At 41.3% G+C, this 19,435-nt stretch overlaps 2 protein-coding genes across 6 annotated transcripts in view; both read left to right on the forward strand.

The window, feature by feature from the left end:
• The first annotated feature begins 402 nt into the window (after window positions 1-402).
• On the forward strand, window positions 403-1,997 carry LOC146276917 (metallophosphoesterase domain-containing protein 1-like). The gene is made up of 3 exons (XM_084701934.1): window positions 403-684; window positions 1,436-1,617; window positions 1,795-1,997. Exons 1-3 carry the CDS (start codon window positions 512-514, stop codon window positions 1,863-1,865), a joined length of 426 nt encoding a protein of 141 aa, XP_084558060.1. The 5' UTR covers window positions 403-511; the 3' UTR covers window positions 1,866-1,997.
• Window positions 1,998-10,713: 8,716 nt separating this feature from the next.
• The window catches only part of LOC146276918 (metallophosphoesterase domain-containing protein 1), a 62,146-nt gene continuing 53,424 nt past the window's right edge, over window positions 10,714-19,435 (forward strand). For 4 of the 5 annotated variants that reach the window (XR_014762512.1, XR_014762513.1, XM_084701931.1 and 1 more), the window contains exon 1: window positions 10,714-11,579. Coding sequence is in view for 2 of the 5 variants with exons in the window: in XM_084701931.1 (XP_084558057.1) it covers window positions 11,573-11,579 (7 nt within the window). In the remaining 3 variants the exon portion in view is untranslated. Of the gene's footprint in view, window positions 11,813-19,435 lie in introns of all 5 variants that reach the window. The other variant, XM_084701933.1, reaches the window with a different exon arrangement.

The raw sequence follows: 19,435 nt of genomic DNA on the forward strand, positions 1-19,435 counted from the left end.
CCTTGCGGTCTTGCAAGGATGCTTGCAAGAACGCTCTTCTCACGAATGCAAGTACGTTCTTAGCGTTCTTAGAATTGAGAAACAGCCTTTGTTTCATTCACTGTCTGCTCTGTGCAGGTGTGTGTCAGTGGTGCCCAAGGCCAAAGACGGAGGAGGGGGCATGCCTATTCTGCTGCAGTCCAACAGAGTTATACGGAACTGGGCCAGTGTCTGAAGACAAAGTGCCCAGTAAGGCCCCCCACCTCACCTAACCCACCCCAGCGAGTGGAAGACCCAGATGTGCCCCTTTACTCATTTTAACCCAGGTCAGCCCGCTGTTCCCCTGGTTTTATCTGTACTGCCTGGTGTCCACACCCATCCACAGCACCAGCCTGCTTCTGCCTGACCAACTACAGGTGACAAACCCATCCTCCTGTATCCCAGACTGCCCTGCAGCAAGTCTTCTCCAATAACCAAATTCAAGGAGTCCAAGCTCCAGCCTCGAGTGTGTGTGTATCGCGGCCTCGGTGTCATGGCCTTCACCCTATCTGAGATCATGGCGGCGAGACGACAGCAGCAGTCCCAGGCCCAGAGGTCTGGAAGTAGGACAGCCGTAGAGGTGGATGAGTACAGCACAAACCCCACCCAGGCTTTCACATTCTACAACATCAACCAGGGACGCTTCCAACCCCCACACGTGCACATGTGAGTGGAGACGCGCATGCACGTATCGCGTGCAGCTCTCTGTCTTTTATTCTACATATTTCTCTTTCCTCTGACTCTCTCACTTTCACTCTTTTTCTTGATTTCATCGAACTCCTTCACTCTGTCTTTCTTCCTCTCTCCCACTTATCCACAAACAAAACAAACATCTAGCAACTTGAGTTCCTTCCTACACCAGCACAGTCTCATATTTCCCCTCTCCTCTCTGTTTTTCCCATTTTCCTGTTCCTCCCCTTCCTCTATTACTCACACTCATTGCTGCATTCTGTCTCTCACTGTGTAGGCATATAACTAAGGCGATGTATTGGGGGAGGCTGGGCTGGTTGGGTAGCATACCTGGAGGAGAGCTTTCTAAAGTGGGCCATTGTTATTCACCAGGTCCACTTTTCCTCTGGAGACCCCACAGAGCTCCATACAGTCACAAGAACTCCCATAGGAGAACACACTTGTTCTCTGTTTCTTCCCCGTTCCTCTCCATTACATTGCTGCTGTGCATTTATTGTGGTCTCAGACCCATAGAGTTAAATTATTTTCCATTGTAGGCAAGTTGTAAGGTGGTGCAGTGTAGACATTCAAACGTGTTACAGTTATAGTCCTAGCCTATTTTAACACTGTCTACCCTGTTAGAAGTTGAACAGATGAGCTCCTTTTAAAACCTTAATGTATCCAGAGCTGGTTATCAAGGTAAGTATGTTTTAGAAAATATCTGATATCTTCTCTTTCTGTCACCCAGGGTTGATCCGTTGGCCCACGACACTCCCAAGCCGCCAGGTTACACGCGCTTTGTGTGCATCTCTGACACACACTCACGCACCGATGCCATCCAGATGCCCTACGGAGATGTGTTCATCCATGCTGGAGACTTCACTGAGTTGGGCCTCCCTTCCGAGGTCAAGAAGTTCAACGACTGGCTCGGTGAGACAGAAACGAACAGTTCTACACTAGACAACATCACACAGAACACCCTACATGTCCATTTCAACCCCAAGATCCATGTAGGTTGTTAGCCAGCATGTTTTTCTTTGGAAATGCATTTGTGAATTGTCCAGACAAAAACCCAGGTATGACGCTGTGCTGTGTCTGTTTTAAAAGGTCTGTCTGAACTGACAGTAGCCAGAAAAAAAAAAATCCCTGAGACTCTGGGCAGCAGGAATGGACCGTGATAGGAACCAGTCTTCTGGGCCCTTCAGTATGAAATGAAGACAGTGCTACATTATTTATACTGCACATCTCTTTCTAGTATTAGCATGGTTGGTATGAATTATTTATTTAATAAGGAATTAAACTATAATCACTTAGTAGTAGATTAAATAAACTTGGTTTCAGGTTATATGGTCTTGTTGTCTTAATTTGGTGTTGCTTGCCTCTGGCAATGGTAAGGCGCAACCTCTCATATATATTATTATTTATTAATATTAAATTTCTCACCCTAACTCGCCCCTCAATTTTTATACTACATAGACAGTCGGTGTCAAAATGTTAATTTTGGTCACGATTGCGTTGCTTGTATCCATGTGAAGGTTTCACTTGACGGTTTAGGTATAATTAAAGTTTTTGTGGTGAAAAGTGAAGCTAACGGTGGCTACAAACCCGTGCGCTTGTTAACTTCTGGGAGATACCTAAAACTGCCAGCAAGACAGCTGCAGAAACACTTCAGGCAAGGCCAGGGTGATAACTATTGGCTCATTTAACACTGTGATAAAAAACACAATTGTGAAATGTAATGTACAATACGATATACAATATTATTAGAAGCATACATTTACTTTCGGAAACAGTAACCTGCTATTTCACTGAGGCGTTTACACAGGATTGCCCAATTTCTTTGTCTTGTTGCAATTGTTTCAACTCTTAAGTTGCCATCTAGCGTATCACAATTCCCTCTTGCACTAAGGACAATTAGCAAGAACTGTTTCATTTTACACTTCACTTTTAGAATTTTAAGTGTAACGGCGCAGCAGAACATGTATGCTTTTTAATCCGTGCAATCTTCATAAATAATAAGCATAATGCATATTTATTTTAAATATACAGAAATATCAGTTGTAAGATTTAAGTACACCCATGAAAATTCTCCAAATGTTTGGATGTTTAATATCAGTTAAAATAATAGGTTTGGAGGTGATGTAGTTAAAAAAAGAAAGTAAAAAGAACTGCCCGTGCTGCAATGAATGCAAGCACACATTACAATCTTCCCAGGAATTGTACCCTCTCTAGTGTTACTTACTGACCAAAACCTTAAGGCCACATCTCAATCCTAGGCTTGTCTAGTTCTCGCAAAAAGTAGAGGACGGGAGAAGGGAGAGATAAGGAGAGTGATTTGGGGGAGGAAGTGGGAAATGGCACTACAGGTGCCTTCAGCTACCAGTGTGAGCACACAACTCGCTCCGCTCACACTGTTAGAGACTGCAGGAGAGACCACGAGGAAGGAGGAGGTGAAGGGGGGTCGGACAAGCCTGGCTTTCTCTTCCCGCTCTGTCTCTTCCCCTTTTCTCTTTTTCCTGCAGTTCTATTTTCTCTCCCTTTCTAGCTCTCTCACATAAATATTTATAAACGGGATTCTTATCCTGTTCATTCTCTCCATCTCTTTCTGTATATCGCTGCCTCTCGCCCTCCACCATCTCCTCCTAAAGAGACACACACACTCACGTAGCCTGCTCATTCCGAGGAGGAATTTATCTCCCGCTGCTCTTTGCTTTACAAAGAAATCAGGCTCAGTTTTAGGCCTGCATGAACCTCTCAGCGGTTCACTCCACCAAATGAACACATTCAAACTATTATCTTCCCTGTCTCTCTTTGTATTAACTATAACTCTAAATAGTATACGGTGTCATTATAAAAAAAAACATATCTGTTCTCTGTTTTGTTTCCTTCCCTGAAACTCTCTCACTCTCTTTCTTTGTCATTGTTTGGAAGTACAGGGGGCCCCCTCCCCTCCCTCCTCTCCACTCCTCTCCTACCCTTGTCCTCTACTTGCTGGCATTGTGGCAGCTCCCTCTGTTTCTACTCCTAGCCCTTATTTTTAGCAGAAAGGTGGCTCCGGGGCCTCCTGGCAGAAGCTCAAAGCTTTCTTAGTACTGGTGAAGACTGCAGGAGAGGAGGAGAAGAGAGGAGAGGAAAGGGGAGAGGATATTGGAAGAGAAAAAAGGAGAAGAGGCCAAAGGAGAGGAAATGAGAGGAGGCAAATGGAGAGGGGTAAAGGGTGACAGGAAAGTTTGAAGATGGGTGGAGAGAAGTTTGGAGAGGAAAGGAAGGATGGAATAACTAAGGACTAATGTCTATCTTTCACCCGAGGTAAGGCCCCACCCCTTGTGGTCAGTCTCAAATGATATATAATTTAAGGTCTAGAGACTGCCAATGAAGGGGAGAGTGTGCAACACTAGCCTGACGTTGTCATACTCATAATTCTAGACAGAATATGAGTCTGAGAACTCTCCGTTGGGCTTTGACTACGGGGCGTGTTTCAAACGAGCCTGGAAAACAAATGCCTCTTCGCTCAGTTGGATAGACCTACAACCAATCAGAGCAACGTAATATGTTGTTTGTTCAAAACAAATTCAACTTAAGCGCTCTTTTGTGACGTGGGTGATTACGTTACTGTTGATCATCTGTCCATCATCGTATAAAGCCCGCCCTGGCAATTTCATTGGTACGCCCAGATTCTCGTTTTCTGTAGTTGTTCCCCAATACGAGACCCTCCAGACCCAACTTCCCGACCAAATTTTTTTGTGGGCGGGGAGAAGTTGGGCTGGCAGCCAGGCTAGTGCAACACCTCTTCAGTCCAACTGATGGCCTCTTTGATCAGCTTTCAAGACCTTTTGAACTGTATACATTGGGGCTGTCCCTGACTCAGAGTTTCTTTGGACAACCAAGACTCAACTAAGCGCTTCTCTTTTATATGAAAGAAATACATACGTTAGAAGGGTGATTGACAACTAGACAAACATAAACGTATAAACATTTTCCCGATCTGACTCAAAGTAGCTGATGGACATTCCAGATTCAGACGCTATAAAATAAGCTATTACTAATAATAAGCCTTATGTCACTAGTCCAGTTGATACCGAATGCCAATAAAATACAAAATGCCTGACTGTAATCGTTAATAAAGAATAACCAATGTACTACAAATTAAAAATATGGTTTGTTTAACATGCAAATCAGCGCGCAATTCACTGCCTGAAAAAGTGCAGCATGCGAACTTACGTGGAAGCTGAGTGGGGAACGGTGTAACAGAGAAAGATTGTGTTGTCTTGGCCAGAGAAGCTAATGTCATTCGATTTGATGTGATTCTTGTTATAGGCATATTCATTTTTCAACCCAGCGCATTTTAGCATGAGCGAAGTATGGTTCAGGCAGGAGGACTCAGTTTAATATTTACTTGATACGTTATTCACACGGTACAACACATCATTGTAACATTTGATTTGGCATTATGGTTCTGCTCCCTGACTGAGACACCGTCTCGACCTCCGAGCAGAGAGCAGCGACGCATTCCCCCTACGCAGGGGCGCCGCCAGGAATTTCGGGCCCCATGGCAAAAATTCTAAGTGCCCCCCCCCCTTTTGTGGCAAAAAGTGCCTTTTGTCGCCAAAGGGAATCAGTGCAAGCCCAACGTCACAACGTCAGCACACGTTAGCAACGACGCATAACTACAACGTGCATAGGGACGTTGGGAGTCAGATGGCTGAACGGTGAGGGAGTCGGGCTAGTAATCAGAAGGTTGCTGGATCGATTCCCCACCGTGCCAAATGACGTTGTGTCCTTGGGCAAGGCACTTCACCCTACTTGCCTTGGGGGGAATGTCCCTGTACTTACTGTAAGTCGCTCTGGATAAGAGCGTCAGCTAAATGACTAAATGTAAATGTATAGATGTAGTAAGACTGTTGCGCACAGTGCAACTGGCAGCATCATACATTTTAGTAATTCAAGACTTGTACAGTAAGTAATTTCACATTAAATAATGTATTTAAACTCAACCTTGTGTGGTGTGTCGCTGTCTTCAATGCCACAGCCTAAACTTGAAGTCAAAACAAAATTTTTCATTTTGGTGCATTCAAACAATTCCTTTAAGTTTGGCTAGCAACAGCAGCTAGTCTAGCTTAGCACAATTTACCCAGGTCAGTTTCTCCACCGTGCAGGGCTCTAGTCATTACTGACAATGATCGCTTCCAGCAAACTTCTTTTGAATTAGCCATTTCCCAATAAATAAATGTCAAACTTATTTACGATTTTTGGGGGCATATTTTCAGTTGCCAGATTAATAACTAATACTGCCGGTGACATTGTTAGAATAGCTTGTTCAAGGGGGTTCAGCTTGTTTCAAAGATGGTGGTGATGACACTGTACCCAGCTAACAAAATGACTTCCCCAGGACGTCCCTTGTTTGCTGGGTAGCTAGATAGCCTTGGTTATATGGACATTAAACCAACAGGTTAATACCACTCACAGATTGGCTACCCAACCTTTCTTGGTAAAACTGGGTTACTGATTGAAACCCTTTCTTTTGTCTATCCTCTCTTTCTTTTTTCTCTGATCTTTTCCAAAACCCTGATTTGTGTTTACGGCCCGACATTTTAGCGACTAGCGCATCTACTGACTGCAACTAAACACTGTCACCGATAAGTGGGCAAAGGCAAGATCAAACCAATTCATGCAGATACAGGGGTATGGTGGGTCGATATGGATGTTTACTTTTTGTACAATAGGGATATTTAACCTTTATTGCCAAACACAAGTAAAAACAAAGAGATCATTCATTGTATTATTATACTTTAAATGTATTATATACTTGATGATGGTTTATATAATATAATATTACTTTTTGCGTATTTTTTGGGGCCCCTGTCAGTCAGGGGCCCTTAGAATCGTCTTTTCCCCCCTATACGGCGCCCCTGCCCCTACGATAGGAAACACAGAACCAAGGGTGGAGGCCGGGGCACTAGCAGAGCAGAGTGCAGCAATATCCTGATTAAATAGCCCGCCCTGCTAAGAAGGTGTGCCCCTACTGCGTGATATGACGCGCTGCTAGTGACACGCTGCTAATGAGGCGCTGCTAATGAGGCGCTATGTCTCGCGTTCCCCTGCATGAACCAGCTCCGCTTGTTTTTCAGGTGGTAGTCTACATTATATTTAACGTTGAACTATGATAAGTAAATGTACTGTAAATGAAATGCTGCCATACCACAGATTTCTTTGCCATTTTGCCTAATAACACAGACAAAGTAGGCTACGGCAGACTTTGTAGTTCGGCAGCCAATTGTGCTCGTGCCGTGTGCAAAAAACAAACAAAACAAAGCACAGATTAACGAAATTAACACCTTTTCTTTTGAATATATATTTTTTTAGTTGCTTTATTTGTCTTAAATAATATAATCTACAATTTCTGTAGAACATTTCCTTAATTCAGCAAAGGTGACACAAGCGGGAATCAGATCTCACACTGCCATACAGCAGCTCGACTAAAAGACCTTGGTCGGCCAAGAGCATATCGACCAAAAAATCGAGTAGTTGACTGAGTGCGACAGCCCTAGTATACATAGACACATGCACACATATGCAGGCATACACGCACACTAAGGATTTTCAACCACTGCGCCACAGCACACTAGTGTGCCGTGTCAGGTGTGCCGTGAGAAATTATTCAATTTAACTTAATTAGTCTTAAAAAATCTGGATCCGGGTGGCAGCAGGTAGCTAATGGAAGTTTAAAAAAGGAAGAATGCAAACACTCAGCAGTGTAGTAGTTAGCTCGCTCTACAATATACCGGGGCTCGGTCTGAATCTAGGAGCTAAACGGAAGACAGCTCCCAGCTGTAGGTATATGCAGGTAGCAACGCTAGTGGTAAATAGGCATTTAGCTGGTCGGCTCGATGACGCCGGGTGAGTAGGGCTCGTGAGACTGCTCACCAAAAGAACGAAGTGAAACCAAGTAGCCTCAACTTTCCAAGACTTTTAGCTACGGTAGGCTACTAATACTGAGGGCTCGCTGATATTGCTGTTTGTCTTACGTCGTATCAGTGAGTTCCCTTTGTAAATACAAGGCACTTTTTGCCACAAAAACGTAATTCAAGCCTAAACCGTCAAACTGGACGTTTGGTCGAATACAAGCAACTCAATTGGGACCAAGTTTTTTTAGGGGTGGAACAATAAATGATGGTAATAAATATTACTTCTGTCAGTTAAACGCATTATTAACGGCATTAACGCAAACCCATTTTAACAGCGTACATTTCTTTATCGCAAGATTAACGTTCTTTTTGGCCTAGCAAACTTTTTAGTTTTTTTCACGTTGTTGCAACGACTACTGACGTTGAAAAACAACAACACCACACCGGATCTAGCTAGACCGGAAACAAAATAACAGGCACGCCGCACACACTTGTTTGGGCTTGCGAGCCGGCTAAAGAGTAGTAGGCTAACGTTACGTTTTAAGTGGATAGCGAGCGCGAGATGCCGAAATGGATGCCAATAAGATTCTGAATGGAAAGGTTACTTTTAAAAAGTTGCCAAATGGTTCCATTGACAAGACCAAATTGATCTGTGTGTTTTGTCGTTGTGAACAGAGGGTTTTCACAGCGCGTCATCAGACCGCAATTCGCCATATTGGAGGGACTCAAAAAACATTTGCAATATTATCAACTTCCAAAAGTTATTAAAAACCAGGGAGAGGAATGTCAGAGATTATCAAAGTAAACGAGGCGCTTGTGGTTGGCAATGCTCAACCAAGATCTACCAGGGAAAAAACACAATTGAGTCACTTGGCTACAACTTGCAATGATATCATACGGTTAAAGTTAGGTTGGTTAAAGACGTTATTGCATTACTTACTTTGGCCTTCACAACACAACGGTCGTTGATAACTTGGTACTGCCTCTCCCTCACCCATCCACACACCATGTGGTTATCCACCTTTTTCCTGGTTAGCGAATTTACCCATGATTCATAGCGGGTTTCAACCGGAAGCCGGTTTTCGTTTTCCGGTTCGAAGCTTGTGTACGTTTGTTAGACCGTAGATTGCTATGTTGTTTGCTGTAAAAGACGGTGTTTCTCCATGGATGAATCACACATGGACAAAAAACGGAGGTGGATACACACCATGGATGTTTTAACAAGTTGTGACGACAGTACCGTACAGTCCCTCATCCATCCCGTCTGACGGAGTGGCTAGATGACATGAAGCAATGACCCAATGTTAGCTAGCCTACATCGACGTTGTTAATTGTGAGAATGCCGTTAAGCATTCTCACTATTGCTTTTCAACTTCTCAGTTCTTCTGCCGTTTTTTGGCCTTTAACTAGTCCTGCATACTTTCACCGATTCCTACAATTTTTGTATCAAAACGTTCAGCTCCTTCAGGAGATGATGGCTATAACTTCTGGTATTTCTCACTTTTATACTTTTTAAAGAATTAAGGTTTTTGTGCAAATAAAAAATTTAGCTCCTTCTTGATTTTTATCTTTTTCTGGTATTCAACTAAATTGTCAAACAAATTCCTCTGACGTTCATATAGTTTAACTTACAGAAACAAGTTATACCTTAAAATGTAGGAAAACGTGTCCTCTTTTAGCCAATGTAACTACTAAAGAGTTCACATTTACAGATTTTCAGCTTTGAGCCTTGAAGGGAGAGCAGCCTTTCAAATTCTCTCACTAACTTCAATGGAGAGGTGGGTAAAAAAAAAGTAGATGTGTTTTTTAACTGCCGGTAGAGTCGTATTTCTGACCGCACAGACATATAAAGGACATGTCTGGTTTCGGGAGAGTCTTGGGTCTCGGAAAATATCCTCATTTTTTGGATTGGACGTATAGTTTTGCGTCTAGGTTAACTTGTTTGAGGTGTGGATGCTAAATGTCGTCCAATCCAAAAAATGAGGATATTTTCCGAGACCCAAGACTTTCCCGAAACCAGACATGTCCTTTATATGTCTGTGCAGTCAGAAAAACGAAATTTTACCAACCTCTCCATTGAAGTTAGTGAGAGAATTTGAAAGGCTGCTCTCGCTTCAAGGCTCAAAGCTGAAAATCTGTAAATGTGAGCTCTTTAGATTTTAAGGTGTAACTTGTTTCTGTAAGATAAACTATATGAACGTCAGAGGAATTTGTTTGTCAATTTAGTTGAATATCAGAAAAAGAGCGGCTGCTCTTTTTAAAAATCAAGAAGGAGCTCAATTTTTAATTTGCACAAAAACCTTGATTCTTTAAAAAGTATTAAAGTGAGAAATACCAGAAGTATCCATCAGTAGCCATCATCTCCTGAAGGAGCTGAACGTTTTGATACAAAAATTTTAGGAATCGGTGAAAGTATGCAGGACTAGTTAAAGGCCCAAAAACGGCGGAAGAACTGAGAAGTTGAAAAGCAATAGTGAGAATGCTTAACAGCAGTGAGAATGCTTGCATTCTCCCAACGATAGACAGCTACTTCTGTCTTCCAAGATGGCGTCCCCATTCATTTCTATGAAAAGTGCTCAGTGGCGCAGTGAGGCAAGCGAGAGCTCCTAACGGACCGCGCCATCTTTCCAGACCGACTCGTCCGGTCTTGCGCAGAAGCTTGTTCATAACTCCGAAACTCATGCACGCTTGCAACTAGCTGTATACGTCAAACTTTGCGACAACCAGTCGCGAGCTTCTGAGCTGGAGCTAAGGCATTGCAGAAAACTGTCAGAATGTGGTATAAGTCCGATCAAGAAGCAGATAGCCTACATGTGAACTTTACGAAAATCAATACTATTAGTACTGTTGTATTATACGTGCAGGGCCTATACGTTGTTCTTTTTGCTTTGTGTTTATAGTTTAACTGCTTATATATTGTGTCGGATAAATAAACTTTAAACCTGAATATCTGGCTCCGTTGTTGTTCTAGCTTTGCAAAGCAAATAAAGCCTATACCTTTACTATTATAATGATGATGAGTGTTGTTTACAATTACTAGCTTATTGTTAATGCCATCGTTGTGGTGTTAACCGACTTAAAGTTCTAACAATATAACGACCATAACAATATTGACGTTATCAGACATGATTTATTCATCTTTGTCTTTGCCTCAGAATAACATGTCAACAATATATAATGAAGCTGTAACATGCCACGATATTATAACTATTTAGATTAGGCTATAATTACGTTTGTCATGCCATGTGCATATAGCGCTCATTACAAAATGGTTAAATCTGCTTTAAAATAACTTAAATTAACTCTACAAACAACCATCATGTATGTGCAACCATTTGTAAAACTACAATAAAGGCAGGCAGCTGTAGATTATCAAATCCTTTCTCTTTGTTCTCATTCAGCTCAGGTAAATCAGCGATTTGCTGATGCTCCCTTTTGTGCTCGTTCATTGTTCGTATCCGCGAGCACGTTTCCAGGCAACTTTTCTTGATGTAAGCAAATAAATGGGCTGCTAGTTTACCCATTTCGGATTGGTTTCAATCTTTGCAAAAATCAGGAAAAATTATTATATGAAAAAGCTAGTAGTATGAGCCAGGTTCGAGAATCTAACAAAAAATATTGGGGGAGATAGTTTTCGATATGTTGACTGGAGTTAATAGAATAAAAACGACCGGACGAGTCGGGTAGAAAATCGGAAATGCAATACCAACTACATCCACCGGGGCTGTTGCCTCAAGCCGAGAAGTGGGGGCTTGGTTAGCGATCATAGCTGCACTATCACCATGACAACCAAACAAACAAGCACCATGAGAGCAGAATTGGGTAACGTTTTGGAAACTGCAGGCAGAGTCATATTTCTGACCGCACAGACACATAAAGGATATCAATGGTTTCGGCAGAGTCTTGGGACTCGGAATATATCCTTATTTTTTGGATTGGACGTACAGTTTTGCGTCTAGGTTAACTTGTTTGAGGTGTGGATGCTAGGTAAATGTTTGTTTTTCTCTTATAATCGAGCTAGCGCGATATGGCTCTTCATTCGACTTTTTCTTCAACTACAGTATCGACCAAATTGGCCAAACAAGCTATGTACATTGAGCTTAAAGTGTACATGATCTAGCTAGATCGTTTTTATTTTAGCAAGTTTCACAGAAATCTGCAAAAACGGAGGCTCAAGACAGTCATAGCTAACCATCACCAACAGCCAAACCAGGGCTGGGGTAAGTGTTTGCTGCAGCTGGCGTTAATCCTACGAACAAACGCATCGTAACTGGAAAGTTTTTACTTTTAATTGACGATATTACACAGATGTAAAGTAACTTGTCTTTACTGTAAATATCTTCTCCGTTTTCAATTTGAAGTAGTAGATCTACATACCACTTTGACACACTTGCAAGAAATGATCCGGCGGTTAGAGAGAGTAACATGGTCTTGTTATTTATAAAAAAACTCACCAGGGACAACGACAACATCGGCAACCCTGCACTATGGATTATTATTTTGATGTCATATTAAATTAAGTGTCTGAACATGACTGGGTGTGCAGGCACGCATTATAAGTTTCTCCTCCGTCTTGAACCTGAAACCTAGATTCTATTTAAAAATGTGAGAAGGGTCCAAATGCAGTGCTCCCTCCTCAGGCCCCTCCAAACCGGAACTCTCTCCTCAGGCCCCTGAAGCCGGAACTCTCTCCTCAGGCCCCTTTTTTCATGTGTATCCGAGGTATTAGCGCCACCGCTGGTCGGAGGATACTGTAGGCTATTTATATTAATAGGCTAACTTACATTGAACTTCGGTTTTAGCATAAGTCAATAGTGTTTAACAAAGCGGAAATTAGCATTGCGGCTAGCGTTAGGTACAGAGTTCTAAATTAACACCCTCCAAATGCGGGCTAAATTTCATTTTCATAATAAAAACTCGCTAGCCAGTTTGGCCGGTGATAGCCTAAATGAGGCATTTCATCAACGATACATAAGGCTATGTTCTCGGCATGGTTATTGTTAATTTATCCCCCTGCAGTAGCCTAAGTTTCCCATGAACACCGTAATCCTACGTTATTGGAATATGGAATATATGTTTAGTGCTATTACACATCTTTATGATTGAAGTGGTAATTGATGAAGCAACATTTAACATAAATACAAGGATGGATATTGATTTCAGATTAAGAGAGTAGTGTTGTTTGTATTATCAACGTTAAAAAATGAATTATTTCAGAGCCGGCTCTTGTTGCCGTGGAAACAATAAACAATAACACGAGCCAGCTGTTGCTGCTGCAAATGACCAACGGAAAACATGTGATATTCTATAATGACCACTAGATGACGCTAAACTGCCAAACCTATTTTCTATGCTTGCCAGGGTTAGAACAGTGATCATGTTTGTAATGTTAGCAATACGTAACGCTAGCCGCAATGCTAATTTCCGCTTTGTTAAACATTATTGACTTATGCTAAAACCGAAGTTCAATGTAAGGTAGCCTATTAATATAAATAGCCTACAGTATCCTCCGACCAGCGGTGGCGCTAATACCTCGGATACACATGAAAAAAGGGGCCTGAGGAGAGAGTTCCGGCTCTAGGGGCCTGAGGAGAGAGTTCCGGTTTAGAGGGGCCTGAGGAGGGAGCACTGCATTTGGACCCTATTGAAAAATGTTGCCAGTCTGTTGCCAATGAAATGACCAACGGTTGCTACGTTTTTCCAGCAAGTTCAAGTCATTCCAGTGTTGTCCTTTTACCTTCAAATTCGTTCAACCCAGACTTCGGCAACAGTTTTTCTGCTAAATTTTAACATTATCCTGCAGCTCATCTTTCTGAATTCTTCCCTTTTGTTTAGCATTTTTCTTCTCTTTTCTGCCTTCATCTTGCTCCAGGTCCTTTCAAAAATACCTTTCACAGCAGTACCTTCCAACTGCCAGTACCTTTGCATTTTTCTTCTCTTTTCTGTAATTTTTCTGCCTTCATCTCGCTGCAGGTCCTTTCTAACATACATTTCAGGCCTTTTGAAACTCCAGCAAAAAATTTTCTCCTACATTTTCACATTTTTATGTATTGTTTCTCTCCTTTCTGATTTTTTTCACTTTTTGTTTTGCATTTTTCTTCTCTTTTCTGTAGTTTCAAGCCTTCGTCCAGCTTCAGCCCCTATTTAAAATACCTTTTGGGCGCATTGAAGCTTCAGCTTATAACTTTCTAAACATTTTCACATTTTTCAGCTTTTTTAGCATGGTCAGCTATCCCCATTCAGGTTTTCAGCATTCTCACTGCTGTTTCGCAGGAACAGCCTTTTCTAGTTACCTTTTATTTTCTGAAGGTGTTGATGGCAAAGAGTTGCGTAATTACACAAGCACAGTAGCATATACTTACTATACTTGCATAGTAACAAAATAGGTAGCCTACAGTATTGTTGAAGAAAGACGGCAGCTTTATATTTTTGAAGGCAGCAGTAGAGCCCAGTCAGTGTCAATAAAGCTAAACATACAGCATGGGTAACGCTGAGGGAAAGTGGAGTCAATGACATTTACTCATTTAGCAGTTGCTTTCATCCAAAGCAACTTCCAAGAGAGAGCTTTACAAAGTGCATTGGTCACTGATAATAACAACAAGATAGCCCCAACAACATTGCGGGTAGCCAAAACATCAAGCACATATTGTGAACAACCAAAATAAGTGCCAAAGGGAAGAACCATAAGAGCATGTAGTTAAGCAAGTAACAATACATTAGCTACAATACATTGAGACAGTCGGCAGCCGGGTTAGGGAAGTCATGTAGCCATGCCGCAGCTATTCAGTAGAAGGTAAAAATATAATACTACATATGCACAGCACTTGACAAAATGTTTTTACACTTGTAATTTAATATGTTCATGCTTATTGTATTTATTCATCCACCTACAATATTGAGAGTGATGACATTATTGCATTATTGCGTAGCCCAGATGAGGCTCCGGATCAGGATACAGTTCGGTTGGCTTTTTTTTTAAAGAAATGGAAAGAGCAAACATACACTTTCTTTGGAGGGTGTTTTAGTTTCAAAGCTGCAAGCCATGCTGTTTTGCGTTCCTTATTTCCTGGCATGGAGTGCAAGCGGGCGATGGACACTGACAATTTCTTCGAAGTTGTTGATGTTCGAAGCAAGATGTTTCCGACGAAAATCTTCAATTTGTTGTTATGGCAATCGACAAGGGCACAAGTGTAACCTGAACTCATGTTAACAACATTTAATTAAACACAAATTATTCTAATCAATGTAATGTTGCCTTCTCTGTCGATATCATGGTACGCTAGTAGAGGTTAGACGCTGAACAGGAAACACAAAACCAGAAAGCGGAAGTAGTTCAGTACCCATTGGTTGCTGGAGAAACAGGGGGATAGGCCTCCAAATCTTTGAAGGATTTAAGGTCTTCCGCTGTGTATGGGCTCGGCGAGAAAACCAGGTAGTTGACTATATCAGGATATGCAACTGAAGGAAGAATCACCGGGTCGTCACGGATCCAAGAGGGAGCTAACGCTAACTTGTAGGGATCTGCACCGCCAATAAATTGTAATTTCTCGAAATATTGCGCATTTTCTTGTGGTCGAAGTCCTTTCCTATACGCTTTTGCATCTTGGACGCGTTTTGATGAGCTTTTCGGTTGTTTGAACATGGCTACATTCACTTAAAGTATACAAAGCTCATAATACTCCATTGTACTCCGTTTAGTTTTTTACACCGAGTGCCTCCACAATGGCCGTGCATCCGGGTTACCGCCCAGAACGTGACGTCGGTGAAAACCCTCTACTGAGCTATCATCGCAGCACATCCGGTCTGAAATACCAATTGATGGCCAAGCGCACCGCTGATGCGAATTCTCCGTCCCCTCATCAAAGCCAGGCAATGTTGCAACATTGTTTTTCAATTTAAAAAAACATTTGCACTAACTAAGCAATCCAATCCACTTTTCCATGTTGATAAGTATGGAACGCCGAGTTAGTCAAAATTAAATAAATAAATAGGTAAATGAATAGATAAATACATACATAAATAAATACGGCTATGAAATAAACTCTGAAATAAAAAAAAGATGGTAATAAATATATAAATATAACATTATATAATTATATAGCTGAATCCATTTACTGACATCAATAAATGAATACATTTATTTATTTAAAAATGACGTTTTTGTAAAGACAACATATATTTAATTCATGGGACTTTTATTTCCTAATGCCACATTTATTTATTTTTTGAGACTTTTACGCACCACATTTTTTTCCACATGTATTTCCACACCACATTTATTTCCACTCCACATTTATTTCAGTGCTGTATTTATTTCACATCTCACATGCAAATGAGAGGGGCGTGGTTATCGTCAGGCCAACGCAGCAGATAGCTATGCTACCTGTATGGGGGTGACAGTGGCATTGCACTGCCGAAAAGCATACAATGTAGACAAGCTTTGCCCATAATGTCTGTGTCGTCTCTGTCTTTGTATGGGGGTGATGGCGGTGACTTAGTAGCCTACGTGTGGGGACTTGATCTTTGATAGCTATGAGGTTGCGCTGAAGTTACCTTTATAAACATGGCTTTCGCTCGTGTGATGTGGAACTCGTCTGCAAAGCTAACAATCACTGCCAACACTATGTCTTCCTAGGTGGTATGTTGGCTCTCACCGGTCTCGAAGTCGGCAACTGTAGGCCAAGTGGCTGGCTATCCGGCTAGCTAGCTGACAAAATGATAAAAGGACGACATCAGTGTGGCCATTTCAGCTAGAGCTAGCTACTGTAGAGCTAGTAGTGTTGTGCAGTATTGGCACATATGAACAGCCAAACCCGTTTTGTCACTGAATGGTCATTAAAACGAGTCCAGTGGTTTGATTTAATATTGAATAATTCCATAAACCTGTACCTAATATCTGGGTTTGGTTATTGTGTACCGTGTTGAATGGGTCTTGGTCTTGACACGTCTTGGTTAGTTGCAACTTTAAATTGCCAATAATAACAAAGCGTTAAGAAACTTGACTTCAATTTGAAGCAGTAGCCTACTGTAAATCCAAAGGTATGGGTAATGTCTGGAATGGTCTGGCTTCACTTCAGGTCTCGTCTCACTAAATGGTAATGCATGGCATAATGGTGAGGCTAGATCGTTATAATCAGGTGCCTTATCGACCTAGTTATCCACATAATAGCAGAGCGATGTAGCAGTGGTGGCAGTGATTGTCTTCTTTGTTGCTAGCTGTGTTAGCTAACATTACCTGGCACTTATCACCCCCCACTACCTGTACATCATGCACACAAACAGTGCTCGATAAGTCTCAAACTATTTAAGACTTCAATATCTATGTTCTGTAGAGCACTTATCCGCCCAAGTACCTCTACAAAATCTACTATCTGTGCCAAAATAATATATCCTTACAAGCCATGCCGTTCGGCAGTGCGATTCCACTGTCACCCCCATACAGGTAGCATAGCTATCTGCTGCGTTGGTCTGACGATAACCTCGCCCCTCTCGTTTGCATGTGAGATTTGAAATAAATACAGCACAGAAATAAATGTAGTGTGGAAATAAATGTGGCGTGGAAATACATGTGGAAATAAATGTGGCGTGTAAAAGTCCCATGAAATAAATAAATGTTGTCTTTACAAAAACGTCATTTTGAAATAAATAAATGTATTTATTTATTGATGTCGGTAAATGGATTCAGCTATGTAATTATATAATGCTATATTTATATATTTATTGCCATCTTTTTTTAATTTCAGAATGTATTCCATAGCCATATTTATTTATGTATGTATTTATCTATTTATTTACCTATTTATTTATTGATTTAATTTTGACTAACTCGGCGTTCCATAGATAACAGCATTAAAATGACAAAAAATAATGGGACAAAAAGAAATCAAGGGACATTTAGAATAGATAAAAATGTAAAAAATGTGTTGTGTTTCAAAAAAGGTTGAAAAACTCAGCACTACAGAATATACGCTGAAATAGGGATGGGCATTCGATTAAATTGTCTTCATCGATCGTCTGGAGAATTAACGATCGATTTTCGATTAATCATTAACATTTGTATATTAAAATTCACTATTTATAGGCTATATTAAAATGCAGTGAAAATAGAAATAACACAGCGTATTTCCGCATTGAGATCTGTAGCTATAACAAGAAGAACAACTATTTCTGTAACTCCTAGAAGCGGAGCCGACAGCTAGAAGCCGGTGCTCAAACACAACTGACCCTCGTTTTTTTCCGGCTAATTAACAAAGCTTCATAAAAACCTTTGCCCTCAACAATACTTAAGGGTAGCATATCCATCTAGGTGGACTTGCAGATCCGTCTGGTAATTTTCTCTGCTCGTTGTGCATCGCAGCTCCGTGCTAACACAGTGAGCAGGATGCACCGCCACTAACCAGGGTCATACTGAAGGAAATACATTGCGTATTGAATATTCATGAAAAAAAAATACTGCATCACATATTCACAATGTAAACCATATGACCATCTACAGTTTGCGTGTGGCTGTTCTTTGCAATATGAAAGAGTAGGCAATACCCATGTTTTTGTGTGTGTGTCCTTTCACTCACCGTGGTTACATGGATTCGAATTACTGGCTTATTTGGACTGAAATAGAATTACCCCTTTCTTGTAAACAGCTTTGTTCGAATAATTGTGGTCCGACTACAATCCGATCGACACCCCGACATAACTCAGTCCGAGTCGGTTGATAATTCGGACATTGCATGCTTGTAAACGGTGAATTGGACAATGAACTGGACTCTGCTTTGCGCATGCTTGAGATTGCGCCGCCCTCCCAGGTTGTGACCTGGGGCCTGTACTACAAATCCAGATTTGGCGTTAGCAAGGTAACTTCAGGTTCAACCCAGGGTTTTCTGTACTACGACGGTGGATCACTTGTTACGGGGGTAGATCGCCATGGTAACACATGCTGAACGGCTAACCTGGTCGGGAGCAGGTTAAGTTGTAGATCAGAGATCAGTCGGTATAAAAACCCCGCCCACTAACTCATTCTTGACGATAATGTCGTCACCGTTCATAGAAGTTCCTATGGAGCTTTGGTACGCGGATTGTCAGAGGTGCGCTCAGAAGAAACAGAACATTTAGAGACTGACAAAACCCTTTCGCATTCCCTCATCAGTATCTTTCTGAAAGATATAGGTTCTTAGCAGAGGGAATTACGTATATTGCCAGCTTCTTGAGCCGTATTTGGCCAATGCTACACATTGAAGCTGTGCATTCACAGTCCCACAGACTATATGCATATCGTTTCGTTATTTCGCTATGGGTACTTTGATAATGTGGGTGATGCAGAGAACCTGAGCAAGAGCAAAAACAAGGTCTGCTCCGCTATTTGCAACAGATTTTCTTTAATGGTTGTTGCCACAATATTCTGATTAATGTCGTGGTGAAAAAGAGATTTCCAAAGTGCCCTTTGTAAAAACTTTGGACTCTAATATGTTGACAAAATGAAACAAGGTTTTTCACTAAATGTTCTGATTTCCCTTCTGGAAATGTATGCAAATGATATCATATTTTACAACTTAACCCATTCTGTTGTCCTTGGGTTGCTTTGAGCCATTTTCTAATCATTTCCGTAACAGGAATGTGTTTTTTTTCCCCCAATCAAAACCTTTCAAACCAAGAAGAACAATGGGTATCTGTACAAAGCTCTTCACAAGTGATACATAAATGATCATTTCACTACTTTCATTGAATTTTGATGTTTCATTCACTTTTATAGCATTTTTAGGACATTGAAAGAGTGGTGAAAACCCCCAGAAAAGATTCAAACGGCACAACAAGAAAGCCACAAAAAGGTATTAAAAAGACCAAAACGT

This window comes from Hypomesus nipponensis, chromosome 7 (genome assembly GCF_054491055.1).
Source record: "Hypomesus nipponensis isolate SF chromosome 7, ASM5449105v1, whole genome shotgun sequence".
NCBI lineage: Eukaryota > Metazoa > Chordata > Actinopteri > Osmeriformes > Osmeridae > Hypomesus > Hypomesus nipponensis.